The sequence below is a fragment of the Phyllobates terribilis genome, unplaced genomic scaffold, assembly GCF_046119375.1.
Source record: "Phyllobates terribilis strain yellow unplaced genomic scaffold, ASM4611937v1 Scaffold_13__5_contigs__length_258822181, whole genome shotgun sequence".
Classification (NCBI taxonomy): domain Eukaryota; kingdom Metazoa; phylum Chordata; class Amphibia; order Anura; family Dendrobatidae; genus Phyllobates; species Phyllobates terribilis.
In genome coordinates this window covers 228,398,917-228,420,825 of record NW_027362773.1, presented here as the reverse complement: position 1 = coordinate 228,420,825, position 21,909 = coordinate 228,398,917, and the positions used below count along the sequence as shown (strand labels likewise).

At 43.6% G+C, this 21,909-nt stretch overlaps 1 protein-coding gene across 1 annotated transcript in view; it reads right to left on the bottom strand.

Annotated features, from left to right (window-relative positions):
* LOC141174421 (uncharacterized) overlaps nucleotides 1-21,909 on the bottom strand; it is a 41,829-nt gene that overhangs the window by 12,368 nt on the left and 7,552 nt on the right. The window contains exons 2-6 of the mRNA XM_073659336.1: nucleotides 13,476-13,625; nucleotides 13,182-13,361; nucleotides 12,975-13,098; nucleotides 12,809-12,906; nucleotides 1,126-1,216 (exon numbers count right to left, since the gene is read on the bottom strand). Coding sequence (XP_073515437.1) covers nucleotides 1,126-1,216; nucleotides 12,809-12,906; nucleotides 12,975-13,098; nucleotides 13,182-13,361; nucleotides 13,476-13,553 — 571 coding nt within the window. The 5' untranslated portion in view covers nucleotides 13,554-13,625. The remainder of the gene's footprint in view (nucleotides 1-1,125; nucleotides 1,217-12,808; nucleotides 12,907-12,974; nucleotides 13,099-13,181; nucleotides 13,362-13,475; nucleotides 13,626-21,909) is intronic.

Below are 21,909 nucleotides of genomic sequence, written 5' to 3'. Positions count from 1 at the left end.
TATGTCTGGACAGTGTAGATGCTTCCTGCGCTATGATTGGCTGGCCGCGCTTTCCTCAGTTAAAGTTACAGCCCACAGGAAAAAACAAACAAACAGTGCGCCGCTGATCTGACCTGTTCTAAGCTCTCCACAGCCCCCACACTCACCTGGCACATGTCACAGCTCATCATACACTTGTACTATGCTAACAAAACTGTTCAAAACGTCGTGGTTGCCCTGTATTCACGGTCCCGCGCAAATTCAAACTTTTCCGATTTTAAGAAAATTTGCTCGCCTTTGCAATCATGAATCCGAATGTGCTATATTCGTGCCGAAGTCGCTCAACACTAGTCCTGACCAGAAGAGTAGAGAAAATATTAGTGCTCCCCATTCCAAGAGAGATTGTATCTGAATTCCTTAGGATTGATAATATAATATATTACATGGAATGAATCCATGAAACCAGGGCTCGAGCCATGCCAATACATCTACTATAGGCATTAATAAATGTATATTATAGCCATCAGCCACACACAGCTTAGAGATATATCATGGCACAGGTGTAATGTTTTTTGTATAGTTTATCGCAATCCTGTTTGAAATTATTTGGTTTAAAAAGAAATCGAAAAGTCAGGATAAAGGGAAACTGTTGTTATTGTACAGAAATTCACACTTGGCCCTCACTGCATGTTTAATGTTGTCGATCATAAAAGCCAAGTAGAGAAGGGAGAGAAGGCAGATACATCTAAAAAGATATCAGGGTTCTAGGAAACTAACAGCATCATTACCCTCCACTTTCTCTTACAGGCCCATCATAATAATTTTCTTCAAGTGATTTTCTAACTTGTCAGCACATTCTGCGTATGCGGTCATTGGATTTGTAGCTTACAGATCTGGGCAGGTAAGTGTCAGTATCTTCTAATTTCAGTTGGTGGGTGGATCTTCCAGGTTGTAAGTTCTATAGAAAAGGGGTTTCAATGCCCAAAGTAATTTGAACAGTAATTTGTGAAGGAGAATGTTGTGGTCTAGATGCAAAATGGTGATCACATGATTGTGATATCGCCGGGCTACACAACCGATAAAGCAGCCACAGCCGGTGATTGAGGAGAATCTGTGACTTCTCTGTATTTAGTGGTTACTACTCACCTGGGTAGTCATATGTAGGAATCTCCTCTTTACACTGCTTATCACCCCTCATGTATGTGTCTGTAATATTAATATGGGTCAGATCTTCACCCTGAAACAAATATTGAACAAGTCACAGACAGATGGAGAAGTCACATCTATAATCAGTAGTGATGAGCGAACGTGCTCGCCACCGTTCGGTGCTCGACAAGCTCGGTGAGTATTTCTGGATTGCTCGGGGGGGGGACGACTCGGGTCCCCTTCCTGTATGTTTGGCGCTCTTTAGAGAGCCAATGAACATGCAGGGATTGCTTGCCACGCACTGTAATGCCGTAGCCATGTTGGTTGTGGGCATTACAGTGATTGGCTGGCCAAACATCGGGTCTATATAAGACCAGGTGCCGCTATGCTCATCACAGTCTACCCTGGAACCAGGCAGAGTAGGGAGAGCAGTACAGACCAAAAGTTTGGACACACCTTCTCATTTAAAGATTTTTCTGTATTTTCATGACTATTAAAATTGTACATTCACACTGAAGGCATCAAAGCTATGAATTAACACATGTGGAATTATATACTTAAAAAAGTGTGAAACAACTGAAAATATGTCTTATATTGTAGGTTCTTCAAAGTAGCCACCTTTTGCTTTGATGACTGCTTTGCACACTCTTGGCATTCTCTTGATGAGCTTCAAGAGGTAGTCACCGGAAATGGTTTTCACTTCACAGGTGTGCCCTGTCAGGTTTAATAAGTGGGATTTCTTGCCTTATAAATTGAGTTGGACCATCAGTTGTGTTGTGCAGAAGTCTGGTGGATACACAGCTGATAGTCCTACTGAATAGACTGTTAGAATTTGTATTATGGCAAGAAAAAAGCAGCTAAGTAAAGAAAAGTGAGTGGCCATCATTACTTTAAGAAATGAAGGTCAGTCAGTGCGAAAAATTGGGAAAACTTTGAAAGTGTCCCCAAGTGCAGTTGCAAAAACCATCAAGCGCTACAAAGAAACTGGCTCACATGAGGACCGTCCCAGGAAAGGAAGACCAAGAGTCACCTCAGCTTCTGAGGATAAGTTTATCTGAGTCACCAGCCTCAGAAATCGCAGGTTAACAGCAGCTCAGATTAGAGACCAGGTCAATGCCACACAGAGTTCTAGCAGCAGACACATCTCTTCAACAACTGTTAAGAGGAGACTTTGTGCAGCAGGCCTTCATGGTAAAATAGCTGCTAGGAAACCACTGCTAAGGACAGGCAACAAGCAGAAGAGACTTGTTTGGGCTAAGGAACACAAGGAATGGACATTAGACCAGTGGAAATCTGTGCTTTGGTCTGATGAGTCCAAATTTGAGATCTTTGGTTCCAAACACCGTGTCTTTGTGCGACGCAGAGAAGGTGAACGGATGGACTCTACATGCCTGGTTCCCACCGTGAAGCATGGAGGAGGAGGTGTGAAGGTGTGGGGGTGCTTTGCTGGTGACACTGTTGGGGATTTATTCAAAATTGAAGGCATACTGAACCAGCATGGCTACCACAGCATCATGCAGCGGCATGCTATTCCATCCAGTTTGCGTTTAGTTGGACCATCATTTATTTTTCAACAGGACAATGACCCCAAACACACCTCCAGGCTGTGTAAGGGCTATTTGACCAAGAAGGAGAGTGATGGGGTGCTAAGCCAGATGACCTGGCCTCCACAGTCACCAGACCTGAACCCAATCGAGATCGTTTGGGGTGAGTGGGACCGCAGAGTGAAGGCAAAAGGGCCAACAAGTGCTAAGCATCTCTGGGAACTCCTTCAAGATTGTTGGAAGACCATTTCTGGTGACTACCTCTTGAAGCTCATCAAGAGAATGCCAAGAGTGTGCAAAGCAGTCATCAAAGCAAAAGGTGGCTACTTTGAAGAACCTAGAATATAAGACATATTTTCAGTTGTTTCACACTTTTTTGTTAAGTATATAAGTCCACATGTGTTAATTCATAGTTTTGATGCCTTCAGTGTGAATGTACAATTTTCATAGTCATGAAAATACAGAAAAATCTTTAAATGAGAAGGTGTGTCCAAACTTTTGGTCTGTACTGTATATATACAGGGTGGTCCAAAAGTAGGTGGCCAGAAAATAATAACACTTATTTTGATTTATATATAAAATTATATTTACTAACACAAGCATAACATTGACAATGAAATTTTATTCTGAACAATAATACAAAAGCCCTTAAATTTTATCAACGCAGGTGCTCAAACTTTTCCATTACAATTTGCACAGCTTTGAAGTCTGCCTCTTACGCTTCGACAAACCTTTTTGCACAAGTCTCTTTGGGTATTAATTTCTTGAAATGCATCTCTTACGTAATTTTTCAAATCACTGACACTTTTTGGTTTTCGACTATAAACTTTGTCCTTGAGTACTCCCCAAAAGAAAAAATCCATTGGGGTCAAGTCTGGTGAACGTGCCAGCCAATCAAGTGGGCCTCTTCGGCCAATCCATTTATTAGGAAATGTTTCATCAAGATACTCGCGGACTACTCTTGAATAAAGTGGAGGGGCCCCATCTTGTTGGAAATAAAGGTTATTTGAATTAGGCTGTTGCTATAACTGGGGAACAACTTGATTCATTAGAATTTTGAGATACTTATCTCCTGTGACTGTTCCATCAAAAAATATTGGTCCTAAAACAGCAAAACTTGAAATACCACCCCAAACATTGACACCAGGCTCATTTAGTTGTTGCTTTAATGTTAAATACATGTTTTCATTATACCAGTAAATACAATTATGTCTGTTAATATGGCCGGATAATTTAAAAGAAGCTTCATCACTCCCCATAATGTTATCTAAAATTACTGGATTATTGGATTTTGTTTGATAATTCTCCCCCTTCATAAGCTTATTACACTTTCTCTCCACCTACTTTTGGACCACCCTGTATGTATGTATGTATATATATATATATATCCCCATCTGAACTAACAGTCCTTCTGAGGACTAACCCAGCTGCATATATTCAGTGGTGAAAGCAGGAGTTAGGCAGGCAGGTAGTGTATGTGGCAGACTGCAATGCAGGATACAGCACAAGAGGGTCCATTGTATGTTCTGTCTGCTGCTGCTGTTCTTATAGATATTTGTAGACATAACCCCAGATATCAGGGGCCAGGGCAATTTTTTTTTATCTTAATCCTGGTTATTTGCTTCAAAAGGAATACAGAGTACACCATTTTTCTGCTCCATTTCATAGAATCATAGAATGGTAGAGTTGGAAGGGACCTCCTGGGTCATCTGGTCCAACCCCCTGCTCAAAGCAGGATTCACTAGATCATCTCAGACAGATGTCTGTCCAGCCTCTGTTTGAAGATGTCCATTGAAGGGGAACTCACCACCTCTCGTGGCAGCCTGTTCCACTCATTAATCACCCTAACTGTCAAAAAGTTTTTCTAATATCTAATCTGTGTCTCCTCCCATTTAGTTTCATCCCATTGCTTCTAGTCTTTCCTTGTGCAAATGAGAATAAAGATGATCCTTCTACAATGTGACAGCCCTTGACATATTTGTAGACAGCTATTAAGTCTCCTCTCAGTCTTCTTTTTTGCAAGCTAAACATTCCCAAATCCTGCAACCGTTCCTCATAGGACATGGTTTGCAGACCAGTCACCATTCTGGTCGCTCTTCTCTGAACTTGCTCCAGTTTGTCTATGTCTTTTTTAAAATGTGGTGCCCAAAACTGTACACAGTATTCCAGATGAGGTCTGACCAAAGAGGAGTAAAGACCGATAATGACTTCACGTGATCTAGACTGTATGCTTCTGTTAATACATCCCAGAATTGTATTTGCCTTTTTTGCTGCTGCATCACACTGTTGACTCATGTTCAGTCTATGATCTATTAGTATACCTAAGTCTTTTTCACATGTACTGTTGCTTAGCTCTATTCCTCCCATTCTGTATATGCTTTTTTCATTTTTATTGCCCAGATGTAGTACTTTGCATTTTTCCCTGTTAAAAACCATTCTGTTGGTTGCTGCCCACTGCTCCAGTTTATTTAGGTCTTTTTGAATCCTCTCTCTCTCTTCTCTAGTATTAGCTATCCCTCATAGCTTTGTGTCATCAGCAAATTTAATCAGTTTACCCTCAATTCCTTCATCTAAATCATTGATAAAGATGTTGAACAATACAGGTCCCAGGACGGAGCCCTGTGGTACCCCACTTGAGTCATTCATCCAGCTGGATGTGAAGCCATTTACAACCACCCTTTGAGTCCGATCACTAAGCCAGTTATGAATCCACCTAACAGTTGCCTGGTCCATTGCATACTTGGTCATTTTTTCAATAAGGATGATGTGAGATACTTTGTCAAATGCTTTGCTGAAGTCAAGATATACTATATCTACAGCATTTCCCTGATCCACCCAGTCAGTGATTCTGTCATAGAAGGAAATTAAGTTAGTCTGACATGACTTGTTAGTTACAAACCCATGCTGACTCTGGTTAATCACTTCATTCTTATCCATGTACTTACATACATGTTGTTTAATAAATTGTTCAAAGATCTTTCCTGGTATAGAAGTCAGACTCACCGGCCTATAGTTCCCTGGGTCCACCTTCTTCCCCTTTTTGAAGATAGGAACAACATTTGCTCTTCTCCAGTCTTCTGGGACTTCTCCTGTTCTCCAAGAATTTTCAAAGATTATGGAGAGTGGTTCTAAAATTTCTTCTACAATCTCCTTCAGTACTCTGGGGTGTAATTCATCTGGACCTGGAGACTTGAACTCATTTATGTTAGCTAAATATTCCCTCACAATCTTTCTGTTTACTGATAACTTGGATTCCTCTATTCCTTTAAAAGGACAGTGAAGATCAGTTGATGTTACATTTTCTTTCTGAGAGAAAACAGATGCAAAATAGGAATTAAAAAGTTCGGCCTTCTCAACATCCTCTCTTACCATTTCTCCATTTTCATCCTGTAAAAATCCTATAGCATCTTTGACTTTTCTTTTACTTTTGACATACCCCCAAAATCCTTTTTTATTGCTTTTGACATCTCTTGCAAGCCTTAATTCATTGTCAGCTTTAGCTAACCTGATACGTGCCCTGCAGGATCTGCAGACTGCATTATAATCTTCTTTAGATATGCCTCCCTCTTTCCATTTAATAAACATTTCTTTCTTTCTTTTTAGCATGTGTTTAAGTTCTGTGTTCATCCATCCTGGTTTCCTTAAATGCTTCCCATTCTTCCTACTTTTCGGGATTGTTAACGATTGTGCTTTGAGAATCTCATTTTTAAAAATTTCCCATCCTTCCTGGACATTTTTGTCCTTAAGGACATCCAGCCATTGGATCCCTCCTATTCTCTTTCTGAGTCTCTTAAAATCTGCCTTTCTAAAATCTAACCTTGAAGTTTGAGTCTTCACATGTCTTCCTCCTCTAGTTATCCAAAATTCTATAATAGCATGATCGCTGCCTCCTAGGGTCCCAGCCACCTTTACCTCCTCAACCATTTCCTCCCTGTTTATAAGGATTAGATCCAAAGTAGCAGATCCCCTTGTTTTCTCCCCTACCTTTTGGAAGATAAAGTTGTCAGCAAGAGAGGATAAGAATTTGCTTGACCTGTTCGTTTTACTTGAGAGAGATTCCCAACAAATGTCTGGATAGTTGAAATCTCCCATGACCACTACGTCATATTTTTTGGAGAACTTGGTCATTTGATACATAAAGAGTTCATCCATATCTTCAGCTTGCCCAGGTGGCCTGTAGTAAATGCCTACAATGGTGTCCTTTCCGTTGTTCTCTCCTTGTATTCTTACCCAAACAGTTTCCACAGAACTCCCAGTCTCTGAAGCTTCAATCTCTGTGCAGATATACGCTTTTCTAACATACAATGCAACACCTCCTCCTCGTTTATCAAGTCTGTTTCTTGCAAATAAGTTGTATCCTTTTAGCCTTTTATTCCAATCATGTGTATCGTCCCACCAAGTTTCAGTGATTCCAATGACATCATATTCCTTTTCCTGCATTAGTAGTTCCAATTCTCCTTGTTTGTTGCCCATGCTTTGTGCATTTGTATAAAAACATTTTAGTTTGTGATTGGTTTCTCTTCCTCCCATATTTTTATTATTTAGATTTTTTTGTCTTTGTTCTTCTTTTCCACTTCCAGTAGCAGAGATCTCAATAGTATTTGTCAGCTGTATGGCTTTTTCTGGCCTTTTGCTTCCCTTCCCACATTGTTCTAGTTTAAAGCTCTTCTGATGAGTGTAGCAAGGCGACTTCCAAATACATGTTTTCCAGTCTTCGTAAGGTGCACCCCATCTCTAGCAAGTAGTCCATCGTATAGGTAATTCATTCCGTGATCCAGAAATCCAAATCCTTGTTGACGGCACCATCGACGTAGCCAGTTGTTCACCTGTAGAATCTTATTCCACCTCATTGTTCCATGGCCATCCACTGGAAGGATGGATGAGAAGACCACCTGCGCTCCCAATTCTTTCACTTTCTTGCCTAAGTCTTCAAAGTCACTGCAGATGGTTTCCAGGTCCTTTCTTGCGGTGTCATTTGTCCCCACATGTATTAGCAGGAATGGGTAGTGATCTGTAGGTCTGAAGAGTCTTGATATCCTGTCAGACACATCTTTAATTTTTGCTCCTGGAAGACAGCACATTTCTCTTGAGGTTATGTCTGGTCTGCAGATAGCGGCCTCTGTTCCTTTCAACAGGGAATCCCCCATGACCACCACTCTCCGTTTTTTCTTCACAACATTCTTCTTTCTCCATCCAGGAGGATTCTGAGGGCTTACAAGGTTATTCATTGCTGGCAAAGTCTTATCTTGCTGTATTTCTTCATGGTTCTCCTGTGTGAGAGCCTGGTACTGGTTCCTGAGCAGTATGGGTGCTGACTGCCTCTCGATCCTCCTGCTTCTGTGGGTCACATGCTTCCATTCCTCTGTTTCGTCAGGTGCAGTTCGAATTTCTTCTCTTTCTGAATCATGAAGAGATAATTCTGCTCTGTCTAAGAACTCTTCACCTTCCTTAATGATTTTCAAGGTAGTTAACCTCTCTTCTAGATTTCGCAACTTTTCCTCCAACAGGGACACAAGCTTGCATTTCTGGCATGTGAAGTCTGGCTTTTCCACTGGCAAGTCTGTGAACATGTAGCAGGATATGCAGCTCACCAAATGGCTCCTGGACTCTTCCATGTTCTTATTGTTAATGTTCTGAAAACAGTGAAAAAAGCTTAAAAAAAAAGCTTCAAAATTTACCGATGTCCTCTTTTCAGCTCCAACAGCCAAAATAACATTGCAGAATACAGCCAGATCTTTTCCATATTACAGCTATATAAATCCAGAAATTTGAACTGAACGTGGAAAATATTGGTCTCCTTTTCCATTTCGTTGCAGTATGTCGGTCAAGCTATTTACACTAGGTCTCTGTGAAGAATAGTATTAGTAAACTACAGGCCTGCTATTTAAAACCGTGGTTCTCTGTCAGACGTATCACATATAACTGAGTTCCAAAATCAAGCATTTCTCGTGAACGTGGAAAATATTGTCCTCCATTTAAAACGGGCAAGGGACGGGAAAGTGGACGTCTTCGACACGGTCAAGTCTCAGTAGCCGAGAGTCTGGACCGCATATTCCTCACCCTGATCTTCCTTCCTCCCACCATGCCGAGTGCCCAGAGACAACTGATCCCACACTTGGACACTCCGAAGAGCTGTTCACTTTTCCATTTGTAGATTTGGGCCTCTCGCCCGACCAGCTTCAAGAGAAGAACACGCGTAGCGATGCCCAAATATTTGACCAGCCACAGTCACACAAAGGCAACAGTGGGAAAGTGCAATAACTGTTGCAAAAGGTGGCTGATGATGAGACACAATGGCCAGAAAGTCAGGAGGAGGACCAGGGTGCGAAAATGGAAGACGAGGTGGTGGATGATATAATAACTGACCCAACATGGCAAGGTGACATGCAGAGCTAGGACAGCAGCACACAGGGGGAGGGAGGCGTAGCACCACAACAGGCAGGAAGAAACAGTGTGGTGGCCACAGACAAAAGGCGGGAAAGCGTTCCTGGTAACGCCAACACAACGGAAGTTGCCAGTACAACTGTTAGGTCTTCCCGAATCTGGTTGTTTTTTAAAGACTCTGTAGATCTCCCCAAAAAGGCCATTTGCACCACCTGCCAGGCCAGCATCAGCAGGGGTAGCAAAACTACCAGCATGACCACCACCAGCATGATCAGGCAAATGGCAGCAAAGCACCCGACTAAGTGGGCCGAACCCCAGGGTCCAGAAACAGTATCTGCGGGTGACACCACAGCTTCTTCCGCTGTTGTTCGTGCACACCAATCCCCTGTCCATGGCGCATGCAAGGACGCCTCCCGCCCTGCTCGTGTTGTTGATCACTCTCAACTAGCTCGTCTATGTCCTTGTGCCAGCTCAGCGTTCAGTTGTCCCCATCCCAGTCCTTGGAACGCAAGGGCAAATAAGCAGCCAAAGCCCCACAGGCCACAGTACTAAATACACACATTTCGCGAATGCTTGCGCTCGAAATTTTGCCTTTTAGGCTCGTGGAGACGGAAGCTTTCCGCAACCTGGTGGCGGCGGCCGTTCCTTGGTACTTGGTCCCCAGCCACCACTATTTCTCCCGGTGTGCCGTCCCCGCATTACACGAGCACGTGTTCCACAACATTAGGCGTGCCCTCAACAACGCAGTTACTGGGAAAGTCCACCTAACCACGGACACGTGGACAAGTGCTTGTGGACAGGGACGGTACATCTCGCTGACGGCACACTGGGTTAAACATAGTGGAAGCCGGGACCCAGGAGGACCTTGGGATGGAACACGTCCTCCCAACACCGAAAATTGTGAGCCTTGGGTCAATCAGGGTTGCCCCCACATTCTACAGCTCCTGCACCTCCACCTCTTCGGCCTCCATCTCCGAAATTACCACATCAGTCACAAGCTGGAAGCACTGCAGCACAGCCTCGGCCAAGCGGCAACAGGCTGTGCTGAAGCCAATATGCTTAGATGACAAACCGCACAACACTGGAGAGTTGTGGACAGGTCTGAAAGAGCAGGCAGATCTGTGGCTGACACCGCTGACCCTGCAGCCAGGCATGGTCATGTGTGCCAATGGCTGAAACCTGGTAGCGGCTCTGAAGCGAGGTGATCTCACACACGCACCATGCCTGGCACATGTGCTTAACCTCGTGGTTCAGCGGTTTCTCAAAACCTACCCGGATCTGCTTGTCAAAGTACGCCGCCTTTGTACCCATTTTAGAAAGTCAGCTACAGCTTCCACTGCCCTTGCTGTGCGTCAGCAGCTTTGCAGCTTCCCGACTGCTGTGCGATGTCCCGACGCATTGGAACTGTACATTGCAGATGATGTAAAGGATTTATGAGCAGAAGAGGGCAGTTGTTGAGTACCAGCATTAAAGAAGTTGTCCAGTACTTTTTATTACTCCCCCTGCCACCCAATGTATTCCCCCGGGCCCCTAAGGATTTTTGTAATTAGCTTACGTTACAGATACTGCCTATGAGCGGCGCTATCCTTGGCCGCTCCCTGGCATTACGTGACCCCGCGCTGACGTCACGACAAGTGAGGAGTGACTCAGCGCTGGGGTCCCTGCGGTGGCTGCTGGGTTGTGGGCGGGGTTCCCCCCCCCCGTCACACTCAGCATCCACTGCACAATTTCCAAATGAATGGGGAGAGGCAGAGCGCGTGGTTGATGCCGGGTGTGACGCAGGGGGGGTGGGGGGGGTGGGGTTAACCTCGCCCACAGCCTTGCATCCACCGTGGAACGCAGAAGACAGAGACTCCCGGTTGCTGCCAGCACCGGCTGCAGCCGGGGGTCAAATGACACTGGATGAAAACCTCTTCCAGAGTGCTCTGGACCTCAGACTTGGCCGAAGGTTCACCTTCCAACAAGACAATGACCCTAAGCACACAGATAAAATAACAAAGGAGTGGCTTCAGAACAAATCTGTGACCATTCTTGACTGGCCCAGCCAGAGCCCTGACCTAAACCCAATTGAGCATCTCTGGAGAGACCTGAAAATGGCTGTCCACCAACGTTCGCCATCCAACCTGACGGAACTGGAGAGGATCTGCAAGGAAGAATGGCAGAGGATCCCCAAATCCAGGTGTGAAAAACTTGTTGCATCATTCCCAAGAAGACTCATGGCTGTACTAGCTCAAAAGGGTGCTTCTACTCAATACTGAGCAAAGGGTCTGAATACTTATGACCATGTGATATTTCAGTTTTTCTTTTTTAATAAATTTGCAAACTTTCTACTTTTCTGTTTTTTTCAGTCAAGATGGGATGCAGAGTGTACATTAATGAGAAAAAAATGAACTTTTTAGAATTTACCAAATGGCTGCAATGAAACAAAGAGTGAAAAATTTAAAAGGGATCTGAATACTTTCTGTACCCACCGTATGTGTCTTTAAATTGTTACTGGAGTTTTTCCAAAATTTTGGCAGCCCTTTCAGTCTCTGCATGGGCATTACCACTATAGGTGACCCACTCCTTTATAATGGGAACATTTTTTTTTAACTGAGATCCTCCTCTATGTCTCTTCAAAGGAGTATTGGGGTGCGTCCAAATTTTTGGCAGCCCTTGCAGTCACTGCATATGCAATAACAGTATAGGAGACCCACTCTTTAATAATGGGAACAACAAAGCATAGCCGACTGCTGACCCTTTAAAAACAGTAAGGGCCGCTTGATGGCCCTATAAAAATAGTGTTTGTGACTTTCAGAGTCCCTCCTTCATAAATGAAACAGGATGTGTCTGATGATATCTCACACACCACATGGCCAGATAAGGTTGTAAAATGTTAAAATGACCTTTCCCGGTGAATGCATTTTTCACTGTTGAAAGCAATGCAAAAGTGCAAAAAAGCATCAAAAACGCTATGTGTGAAAACAGCCCAAGGAGTGGAGGAGCATTTTTGTTTTTGTATATTTATTTTGCCTTATATACAAGTCATTACCCTGGAAGGGATGTTCCTTAACATATTCCCAGGAAAATCCATTTTGGTTTAGTTTTTGTATGTTTTATTGTGAATCGGTAAAAGTGGCGTAATACCTCTGACAACATTGTTGACAGCAGTGACCTGGGAGTCAGAGATGCTTCCAGGGGTCTTCCCCATGCTGTTCCCATGTCATTTGAGCACTGATCCCGTCAATTTGGACAAGTTTTAGGCCCTCTGCAGACCAACGGGAAAGGGGAGGGGGGAGGGGGGGGGGGGGGGGGGGAGAGGTCTCCGGAAAAATGCTCGCGTTTCCCATAGACTTACATTGGGCTAGTTACTCAGACCGAGCACTCAAGCGTTCTAATTTGCTCGACCTGACCCGGGTATGTAACGAGTCCAACGGCTGCCAAAATTTAGGAAAAACCCTACTAAATTTAAAGACACATACAGCTGGGCTACAATAACAACATGTTCCCATTAGAAAGGTGAGGGCCTGCTACACAGTTATAGGGTATGCAGTGAGTCCAACGGCTTCCAAAATTGAGGAAAAACCCTACGAGTACCCAAGAATTTTAGTGCTTGCTCATCACTAATAATCAGCTCTAATCCTGCTATTTCCACCTTTCTCATTACACAAGTATAAACCATATAATTCAGGTGGATAAAACAAGACTGAACAAAAGACCTTCACAGCGGTCTACACATTGTAGGGGAGATCTCATGACACCTTCTCTCCATCTACCTGATGATCCTGAGGAATCTTGGGATCTTTCTGTTTACAGTCCTGTGGAAGAAGAAGATGTGGACATCTCTCTGGCATTGTCCTCTTACTGGATGGATCTGGAGTAAACACATATAGGGACTGAATTAATTCTTTACATACAGATAATAGGCCGTGTGTCTCTTACCTGGTGATGTGAGAAGCTGGGGAACCTCCATACTGACGTCCTTGTACACATCTTTGTGTCCTTCTAAATACTCCCACTCCTCCAAGGAGAAGTAGACGGCAACATCCTGACACCTTATAGGAACCTGTCACACACAATGATACCGTCATGCCCTCGATCCCTTCATAGCGTTACTGTATAAAGTCCCAGCATTCCCAGGAGTGTCACCTCTCCAGTCAGCAGCTCAATCATCTTGTAGGTGAGTTCTAGGATCTTCTTGTCATTGATGTCCTCATGCATCAGGGAATGAGGTGGAGGCCCCGTGATTGGGCTCAAGGGTCTTCCCCATCCCTCAGGCACAGAGTCCTGACAGTGTTCACTAGAGGTCTTCTTCACTACTGTGTAATCCTGGTTATGGAGAGACACATTAATAAATCTCACTACAAACATATCCAGAGTCCTCTCCATCTGTTATTCCCATAGATGAGAATGATGTAATGAGACGTCATCAGAATCTCTCACCTCCCCTGTAAGCCGGAAGAGGATCTCTAGGGTGAGGTGTAATATCCTCTCCGCCATCTTGTCTCTGTCCATATCCATCTTTGATTGGTAAATCTGGAAAATTCTCTTATATAGAAGATCTTCACTGATAGGAACCTATATTGTAGAGACCTGAATAAGAAGATGAACAGATGTAACATCATAAAAATCCAGTGTAATAAATACAATTACTGGAGATATTAAGATAAACATATGAGATTTATTATTTTACAGTATTTAGTTTTCATCTTTACGTCTTGTAATAAAACCTATATATTTTAGGCCACAGACAACAAGCAGTTTCTTTCTTGCAGTCCACAGCTGAAAATGTTTTTCATAAACTCATCTTCCTTATTGCTAATTCTCATCTCATTTACAGACACTGAAATCGACATTAGCAATACTGCAGGAGATATTCATTATACGTGACATGAGAAATAACTACTCCATGATGAGGACGACCTTCTACTACAGCTCTAGAAACATATTTGGCCAGAGTCCGTCACTGACTACATCACCACCGGCTGTCTACATGTTTCCCATCTTCTCCGGACTGTCATCTTCTATCACGTTACATCTCAGGTTTGATTCACACACAGAAGTTTGAGGCATTTATGAAAGCTTGTTTGTAAGAACACGAAGACAAGAGTTATTTGATACCAAAGTCTCCATGTACAGTGTTTCAAGGAGTTTATTTCTGGCCTTAAGCTATCCTATACTACAAGAAAAACTCCAGAATAAAAGCAGATATTAAAATGTTTCAAAAGAAAATTTACATCAACAATTCTTGTATAAAGAAAAAAACATACAAAAAGCATAAGACACATTCTGTTATATTTTTAACACAATAAACATTTGTTTTAAAAGAAATTACCGTATTTTTCGGACTATAAGACGCACCGGACCATAAGATGCACCTAGGTTTTAAAGGAGGAAATTAGAAAAAAAAATGTAAGCAAGAAATGTGGTTATGATGCACTGTTATGGGGGAGGGGGTCGGCTGCTGACACTAGTATTGGGGTAATGCTCCCCAATCCTGTTAATATCCTCCATCCTAGTATTTATGGCCCTTTCTTCCTGTTATACGTGGCACTCATCACCATCCTGGTACGCACTGCACCCCTCATCCCCATCCTGGTATGCATGGCACCCCAATCTGCCATCCTGGTATGCATGGCACCCCAATCCACCATCCTGGTATGCATGGCACCCCTCATCCCCATTCTGATATGCATGGCCCCCCTCATCCCTCTTCCTGGTATGCATGGCACCCTTCATCCCTCATCCCTCTTCCTGCTATGTATGGTCCCCCTCATCCCTCTTCCTGGTATGTATGGTCTCTCTCATCCTTCTTCCTGGTATGTATGGTCTCCCTCATTCTTCATCCTGGGATGTATGGTCCCCCTGATCCTTCTTTCTGGTATGCATGGTCCCCCTCATCCTTCTTCCTGTTGTGCATAGTCCCTCTCATCCGTCTTCCTGTTATGCATGGTCCCCCCTCATGCTTCTTCCTGGTATGCTTGGCATCCCCCATCCCATGCTGCAAACAAAAAAATAAACACTAGTCCTACTCACCTTTCTTCCCTGTGTTCCAGTGCCATGTCCTCCTCAGCAGCCAGCACTGATCTCAGTGTGAGACACGCATGGCGATGACGCCATGCGCCCTCACACTGTGAGATGCTGTGCCGGCAGAGTCACTGCTCCCCACGCCTGGACTGTGTGCGTGGGGAGCAGTGACCATTGATTCTCTAATAGCGTGCACACTGAACCGCAGCGCAGCTCCTGCAGCAGCCGGCGGTCAGCGTGCCTGCTATTAAAGTCCATGAATATTTTCTACAACCCCTCCCATGGGTTGTAGTGAATATTCATGGACTTTAATAGCGGGTACACTGACCGCCGGCTGCTGCAGGAGCCGCGCTGCGGTACAGTGTGCGCGCTATTAAAGTTCATAAATATTCACTACAACCCATAGGAGTGGGTTGTATAGAATATTCATTGACTTTAAATAGCAGACACACACACCGCAGAGCAGCAGCAGGAGCTGAGCTGCGGTACAGTGTGCCGGCTATTAAGGAAAATTAATATTCACTGCTCCCCACGCCCATGGGCGGTTTTGGGGAATTTACACGAAAACCCTGATGTAAGTGCTCAGTGGGTCGACCTTACTCCGATTTCTGGGAGGCAGAATGAACAAATAGTCAGCAGCACAAGAATAGTTCTTATTTTTGCGCCATTTTCTGTGCAGTATAAGTGATAAGGCGGCTTTATTCTTTGGGTCGGTGCAATTACAGCGATACCAGATTTATATTGTTTTTTTGTTTGTTTTTTTAAGGTTTTACTGCTATCACACAGTAAAAATGTTTTTTTTTTAATAAAAACTAGTTTTTTTCGTCGCCATACTCTGCCAAAAAAATTAAAAAGTTGCAGCTCTCAAACAGAGCGGATGGACTCTACATACCTGGTTCCCACCGTGAAGCATGGAGGAGGAGGTGTGATGGTGTGGGGGTGCTTTGCTGGTGACACTGTTGGGGATTTATTCAAAATTGAAGGCATACTGAAACAGCATGGCTACCACAGCATCTTGCAGCGGCATGCTATTCCATCCGGTTTGCATTCAGTTGGACCATCATTTATTTTTCAACAGGACAATGACCCCAAACACACCTCTAGGCTGTGTAAGGGCTATTTGACCAAGAAGGAGAGTGATGGGGTGCTACGCCAGATGACCTGGCCTCCACAGTCACCTGACCTGAACCCAATCGAGATGATTTGGGGTGAGCTGGACCGCAGAGTGAAGGCAAAAGGGCCAACAAGTGCTAAGCATCTCTGGGAACTCCTTCAAGGTTGTTGGAAGACCATTTCCGGTGACTACCTCTTGAAGCTCATCAAGAGAATGCCAAGAGTGTGCAAAGCAGTCATCAAAGCAAAAGGTGGCTACTTTGAAGAACCTAGAGTATAAGACATATTTTCAGTTGTTTCACACTTTTTTGTTAAGTATATAAGTCCACATGTGTTAATTCATAGTTTTGATGCCTTCAGTGTGAATGTACAATTTTCATAGTCATGAAAATACAGAAAAATCTTTAAATGAGAAGGTGTGTCCAAACTTTTGGTCTGTACTATATATATCTATCTATCTATCTATCTATCACCCCCCTTTCACTCCATTCAAAATAAAAAAAAAAAAAAAAAAAAAAAATCAAAGATACACGTTTGGTATGGCCGCATTCAGTATCGCCCGATATATCAATATAAAAAAAGAATTACCGTATATTCCGGCGTATAAGACGACCTGGTGTATAAGACGACCCCCCTACTTTCCTGTTAAAATATAGAGTTTAGGATATATTCACCGTATAAGACTACCCCTTTTCCAACGCATACCAAACACCGGTAAAAATTAAAAAAAAACAGATTTGAATTTAACATGGTCCTTTTTTAATTTAAATTCTTATGACATGCAGGTATATAGCAGGAAAACTGTCACTCATAAACATATTAAAATAGGGGGGACCCCACGTCATTTTTTGGGGGGGTCCCCCATTCTAATAGCTAGTAAAGGCTAGGTATTCAGCTGGGGGCTGATATTAGTAGCCTGGGAAGCTCCGTGGGTATTACCCCCTTCCCAGACTTCAAACATCTGCCCCAGCCGTCTGCTTAACCTCCGCTAGAGACTATAATGATGGTGGATCCCACGCCAATTTTCTTTTTAAAAAATCCTTTATTTTAACACTAAATGACAATTGAGGGGTTAATAAAGATGCAGTCCCTAAATTATTATTAATTTTGTAATTAATTTTTCCCAAAAATGTTGACGTGGGCTTCGCCATATTTTTGTGTCCAGCCAGGTACAGCAGGCAGGAACGGGCTGCCCCCAACCACCAGCTGCCTATTTGTACCTGGCCGGACACAACAATATAGGGAAGCCCTTTTTTTTTTAATTATTTCATGAAATAATTAAAAAAAAAAGACGTGGGGCTTCGCCCTATTTTTGTGTCCAGCCAGGTACAACTAGGCAGCTGGGGGCTGGAATCTGCAGCGCAGGGAGACCCAAGCTTTCTGGGCCCCCCCCGCTGCAAATTGCAGTCCGCAGCCGCCCCGGAAAATGGCGCGTTCATAGAAGCGCCATCTTCTGGCGCTGTACCCAACTCATCCAGGGCCCTGGTGCGGTGGCTCACTGGGTAATAAAGGGGTTAGGGCCAGCTTGGCATTATCAGCTGGCCCTAAGCCCGAAATTCATGGGGTCACGCCAATATTAGACATGACCGCCATGAATTTCTAGTAAAGTAATTAAAAAAAACACAACACCCAGAATAAAGTCCTTTAATTGAAATAAAGACACAATTTTTTAATGTTCTAAATTAAACCATACTTACCATCACGCCCATTCCAGCTGAAGCCAACGATCTCCTGCAATAAAAGTAAAATAATAAAGCAACCTCATCCTTACCTTTCCATGGTTCCCAGGACCGGTCCAGCTCTGCTACATTCACATGACAGGCTGCACCGCAGCAGAACGCTGCCGTTCAGCTTGCCATGCGGCAGACACTGAGAAGCGCAGGCATGCTTGTGCTCCTCAGTGTCTGACTGTGACGGCATCCAGATGAGCCGAGATCATGTCCAATGAACTCGGCTCACCTCATGCACGTCACTGACAGCGTGGGAAAATTCTCCTGCTCCCCGCATGCGCAGTAGAAGTTTCCCACGCTGTCAGTGACGGACGTCCAGGAGGTGAGCTGAGTTCATTGTCGGCTCATCTGGATGTCGTCACAGCGAGACACTGAGGAGCGCAAGCATGCCTGCGCTTCTCAGTGTCTGCGGGATGACAGGCTGGATGGCGGCGTTCTGCTGCGGTCCAGCCTGTCATCTCGATGTAGCAGAGCTGAAGCTGTCCTGGGAACCATGGAAAGGTAAGGATGAGGTTGCTTTATTATTTTTCTTTTATTGCAGGAGATCGTTGGCTTCAGCTGGAATGGGCGTGATGGTAAGTATGGTTTAATTTAGAACAATAAAGAATTGTGTCTTTATTTCAATTAAAGGACTTTATTCTGGGTGTTTGTGTTTTTTTTAACTTTGACTATGGGGTTAGTAATGGGGGTGTCTTATAGACGCCTCTCCATTACTAACCTGGGCTTGATGTCAGCTGGCATTATAAGCTGACATCAACCCCAACCCTATTACCCCCTGCCACCGCACCAGGGCAGCGTGGAAGAGCGAGGCTAAGTGCCAGAATTGGCGCATCCTATGGATGCGCCATTTCTGGGGCGGCTGACGGCTGGTGTTTCTAGCCTGGGAGGGGGCCAATATTCATGGCTCCCTTCCTGGGCTATTAATATCAGCCCCCAGCTGTCTGCCTAGCCTTTGCTAGCTATTAAATTAGGGGGGACCCCACGTCATTTTTTTTGGGGGGTCCCCCATTTTAATAGCTAGTAAAGACTAGGTATTCAGCTGGGGGCTGATATTAGTAGCCTGGGAAGCTCCGTGGGTATTACCCCCTTCCCAGGCTTCAAACATCTGCCCCAGCTGTCTGCTTAACCTCCGCTACAGCCTAAAATTAAGGGGAACCCCACGCCAATTTTTTTAATAATAAATCCTTTATTTTAATACTAAATGACAAGTACAGTAACCAACACTATCACTGTACTTCATATATATGTGACTGACATGTTTCTATCTATCTAATCTATGTGTGAAGCTCTATTCTGTCTGTTATAAATTGTCGGGTACAGATGCTGAATTGCCGGCCGGCTTTTTTAAAGAGACAGTGCATGAAAACACTATTATTTGTTTTAATAAATCCTTTACACTAAATGACAAGTACAGTAAGCAACACTGTCACTGTACTTCATATATATGTGACTGACATGTTTCTATCTATCTAGTCTATGTGTGATGCTCTATTCTTTCTATTCTAAATTGTCGGGTGCCGGCTTATGCCGCTGCTGAATTGCCGGCTTTTCATATATTGTCACAGAAGCGATGCGAACTTCCCTGCTCCGGACACAGCGCAGCGCTTCTGTGACAAGTGAAAGCTGTCGGCACAGAAGCCCTGCGCTGTGTCCGGAGCTGGGAATACGCAGCGATGTGTCAGTTTCAGCACAGAAGCGCTGACTGTCTGGACCTACCGCCGCCGTATTTTAACTCCCTCCACCTTATATTAACTCCGACATGGCAGGGATACGGCCACGGCAGCTTATTAACACCCCCAGAGTATCCCCCCATGTCAATTTCTGAAAGTTTAAAAGCATTACCGGCGTATAAGACGACCCCAGACTAGACAGAAGATTTTTCAGTCTTCAAAAGTCGTCTTATACGCCGGAATATACGGTAATCCGATTGGTAAACTGCGTAACGAGAAAAAAAATCAAAAGGCCAGAATTACGTTTTTTTGGTTGAAGCAACATTGCAATAAAAGGCGATCAAAACATAGTATCTACCCCAAAATGGTACCAATAAAAAAGTCCGTTCAGCACGCAAAAAATTAGCCCTCACCCAGCCCCAGATAATGAAAAATGGAGACGCTATGGGTCTTGGAAAATGTCGTTTGTTTGTTTTTTAAACAAACTTTGTTTTTGTTTTTTTCACCACTTCAATAAAAAAGAACCTATACATGTTTGGTATCTATGAACTCATAATGACCAGGAGAATCATAATGGCAGGCCAGTTTTAGCATTTAGTGGACATGGTAAAAAAAATACCCAAAAAACAATTGTGGAAATGCACGGTTTTAGCAATTTCACTGCACTTGGAATTTTTTCACCCATTTTCCAGTTCAATATATGGCAAAACCAAAACTTGTCCCTCAAAAAATAAGCCCTCACATGGCCATATTGTCGGAAAAATAAAAAAAGTTATGGCTCTGGGAAGAAAGAGTTAAAGAGGTTGTCCAAAATAATGAAATCGCAGCACATCAGAAGTAATACATGTTTGGTAGATTGTCTGTGTAAAATGTTCTAATGCAGCTAGATTTTGTACAAATAACAAAATAAATCCTACTCACCTGCTGTCACTCTTCTGGATCCAGCACAGATTGATCTATGGTCTGCGCCAGCATAAATGATGTCACCATTTTACGAGACACAGGAACACTGAATTTTGTGATAGGTGGCAGCGGTCAGGTGACTTGAACTCTATGTATCACAAGCTGCAGCAGTCGTGTGTCTGGTAGAGCGGTGGCATCATTGATGCTAGTGCAAACCACGGGGCGGCCTGCGATGGATCCAGGAGGGGACAGCAGGGGAATATGATTTATTTTGTTATTTTTACAGAATCTGGCCACCAGGTAATGAGCACCTTTTGTCTGGACAACCCTGTTAATAAACTTCTAAGTGCTCATCTTTCTAGCTCCTGGCATCTCCTGATACTTCTGCTTACAATGGCTGCCAATCACTGGCCTAATGGTCTCGAGCTGAATGCTACTGACAAGCAGCAAAAAATGCATATCCATCTGCGGCCATGTGAATAGAAGCATCAGAGACATGGCACTGGAGCTGCCGCCAGCTACAAGGGTGAGTATTGATCGCTACCTGTGTGCATCATTTTCTTTATTTAGGACAACTCCATTAAAGTTTTTTTTCTATATATTAAAATTTTAGGACTATAGGATACAATTTTTAGCAAGAAAAAAAATCTTGTTTAAAAGTCTGGGTCTTATGGTTCCAACCCCCTTGTTCATTTCCTTAATAATTGGGCAGAGAGCTCATGAAGAGTTCTGCCTGATCATTTAAAGTACTTTCCATATGCTCATATTTGCACAATTCTCTTCTGCCTGGCACTGATCTGCATGATCAGTATAGGGCAGCAGGAGAAGCTGAACTCCATGTGTAAAACATATTTATCTCCCCAACATGGAGGGAGCTCATAGCCGCAAATGCCTCCTCTATTTCCTGCCCCGCAACAATATGTATGATCAGAAGTGGAAGCTTAAAGCAATGTATATTTTGTATTCCACTTCTAGGTCATTGTTATCATGTAGGCTAAGTTGGGTCCTAGGAATCAATATCAATGGTGCGTCCTATGTAGCACAGTCCAACAATGAATATAATGGTGGAACAGGCAGCTGTCAGAACTGATCTCCATCATTCAGCTTGTCCGTCTAAGGCCACGGCCCCACTATCAGTATTCGGTCAGTATTTTTTCTCAGGAGTAGGAGCCAAAACCAGGTGAGGAACAATCAGAGAAAAATATAATAGAAACAAGTCACCAATTCTGCATTTATCACTCACTCCTGGTTTTGACTTCCACTCCTGACAAAAAATACTGATCGAATACTGATAGTGGGGCCGTGGCCTAAGTCTCCTGCTGTACGGAGCTTCAGTCCGCAAGCTGAACAGAGTGGAGCAAAGCAAGAGGGGAACCTATCTAGGAAAGTAGTATTTTCCTTTCTTTTATCAGTCAGTACTTATAGGGAGCCATC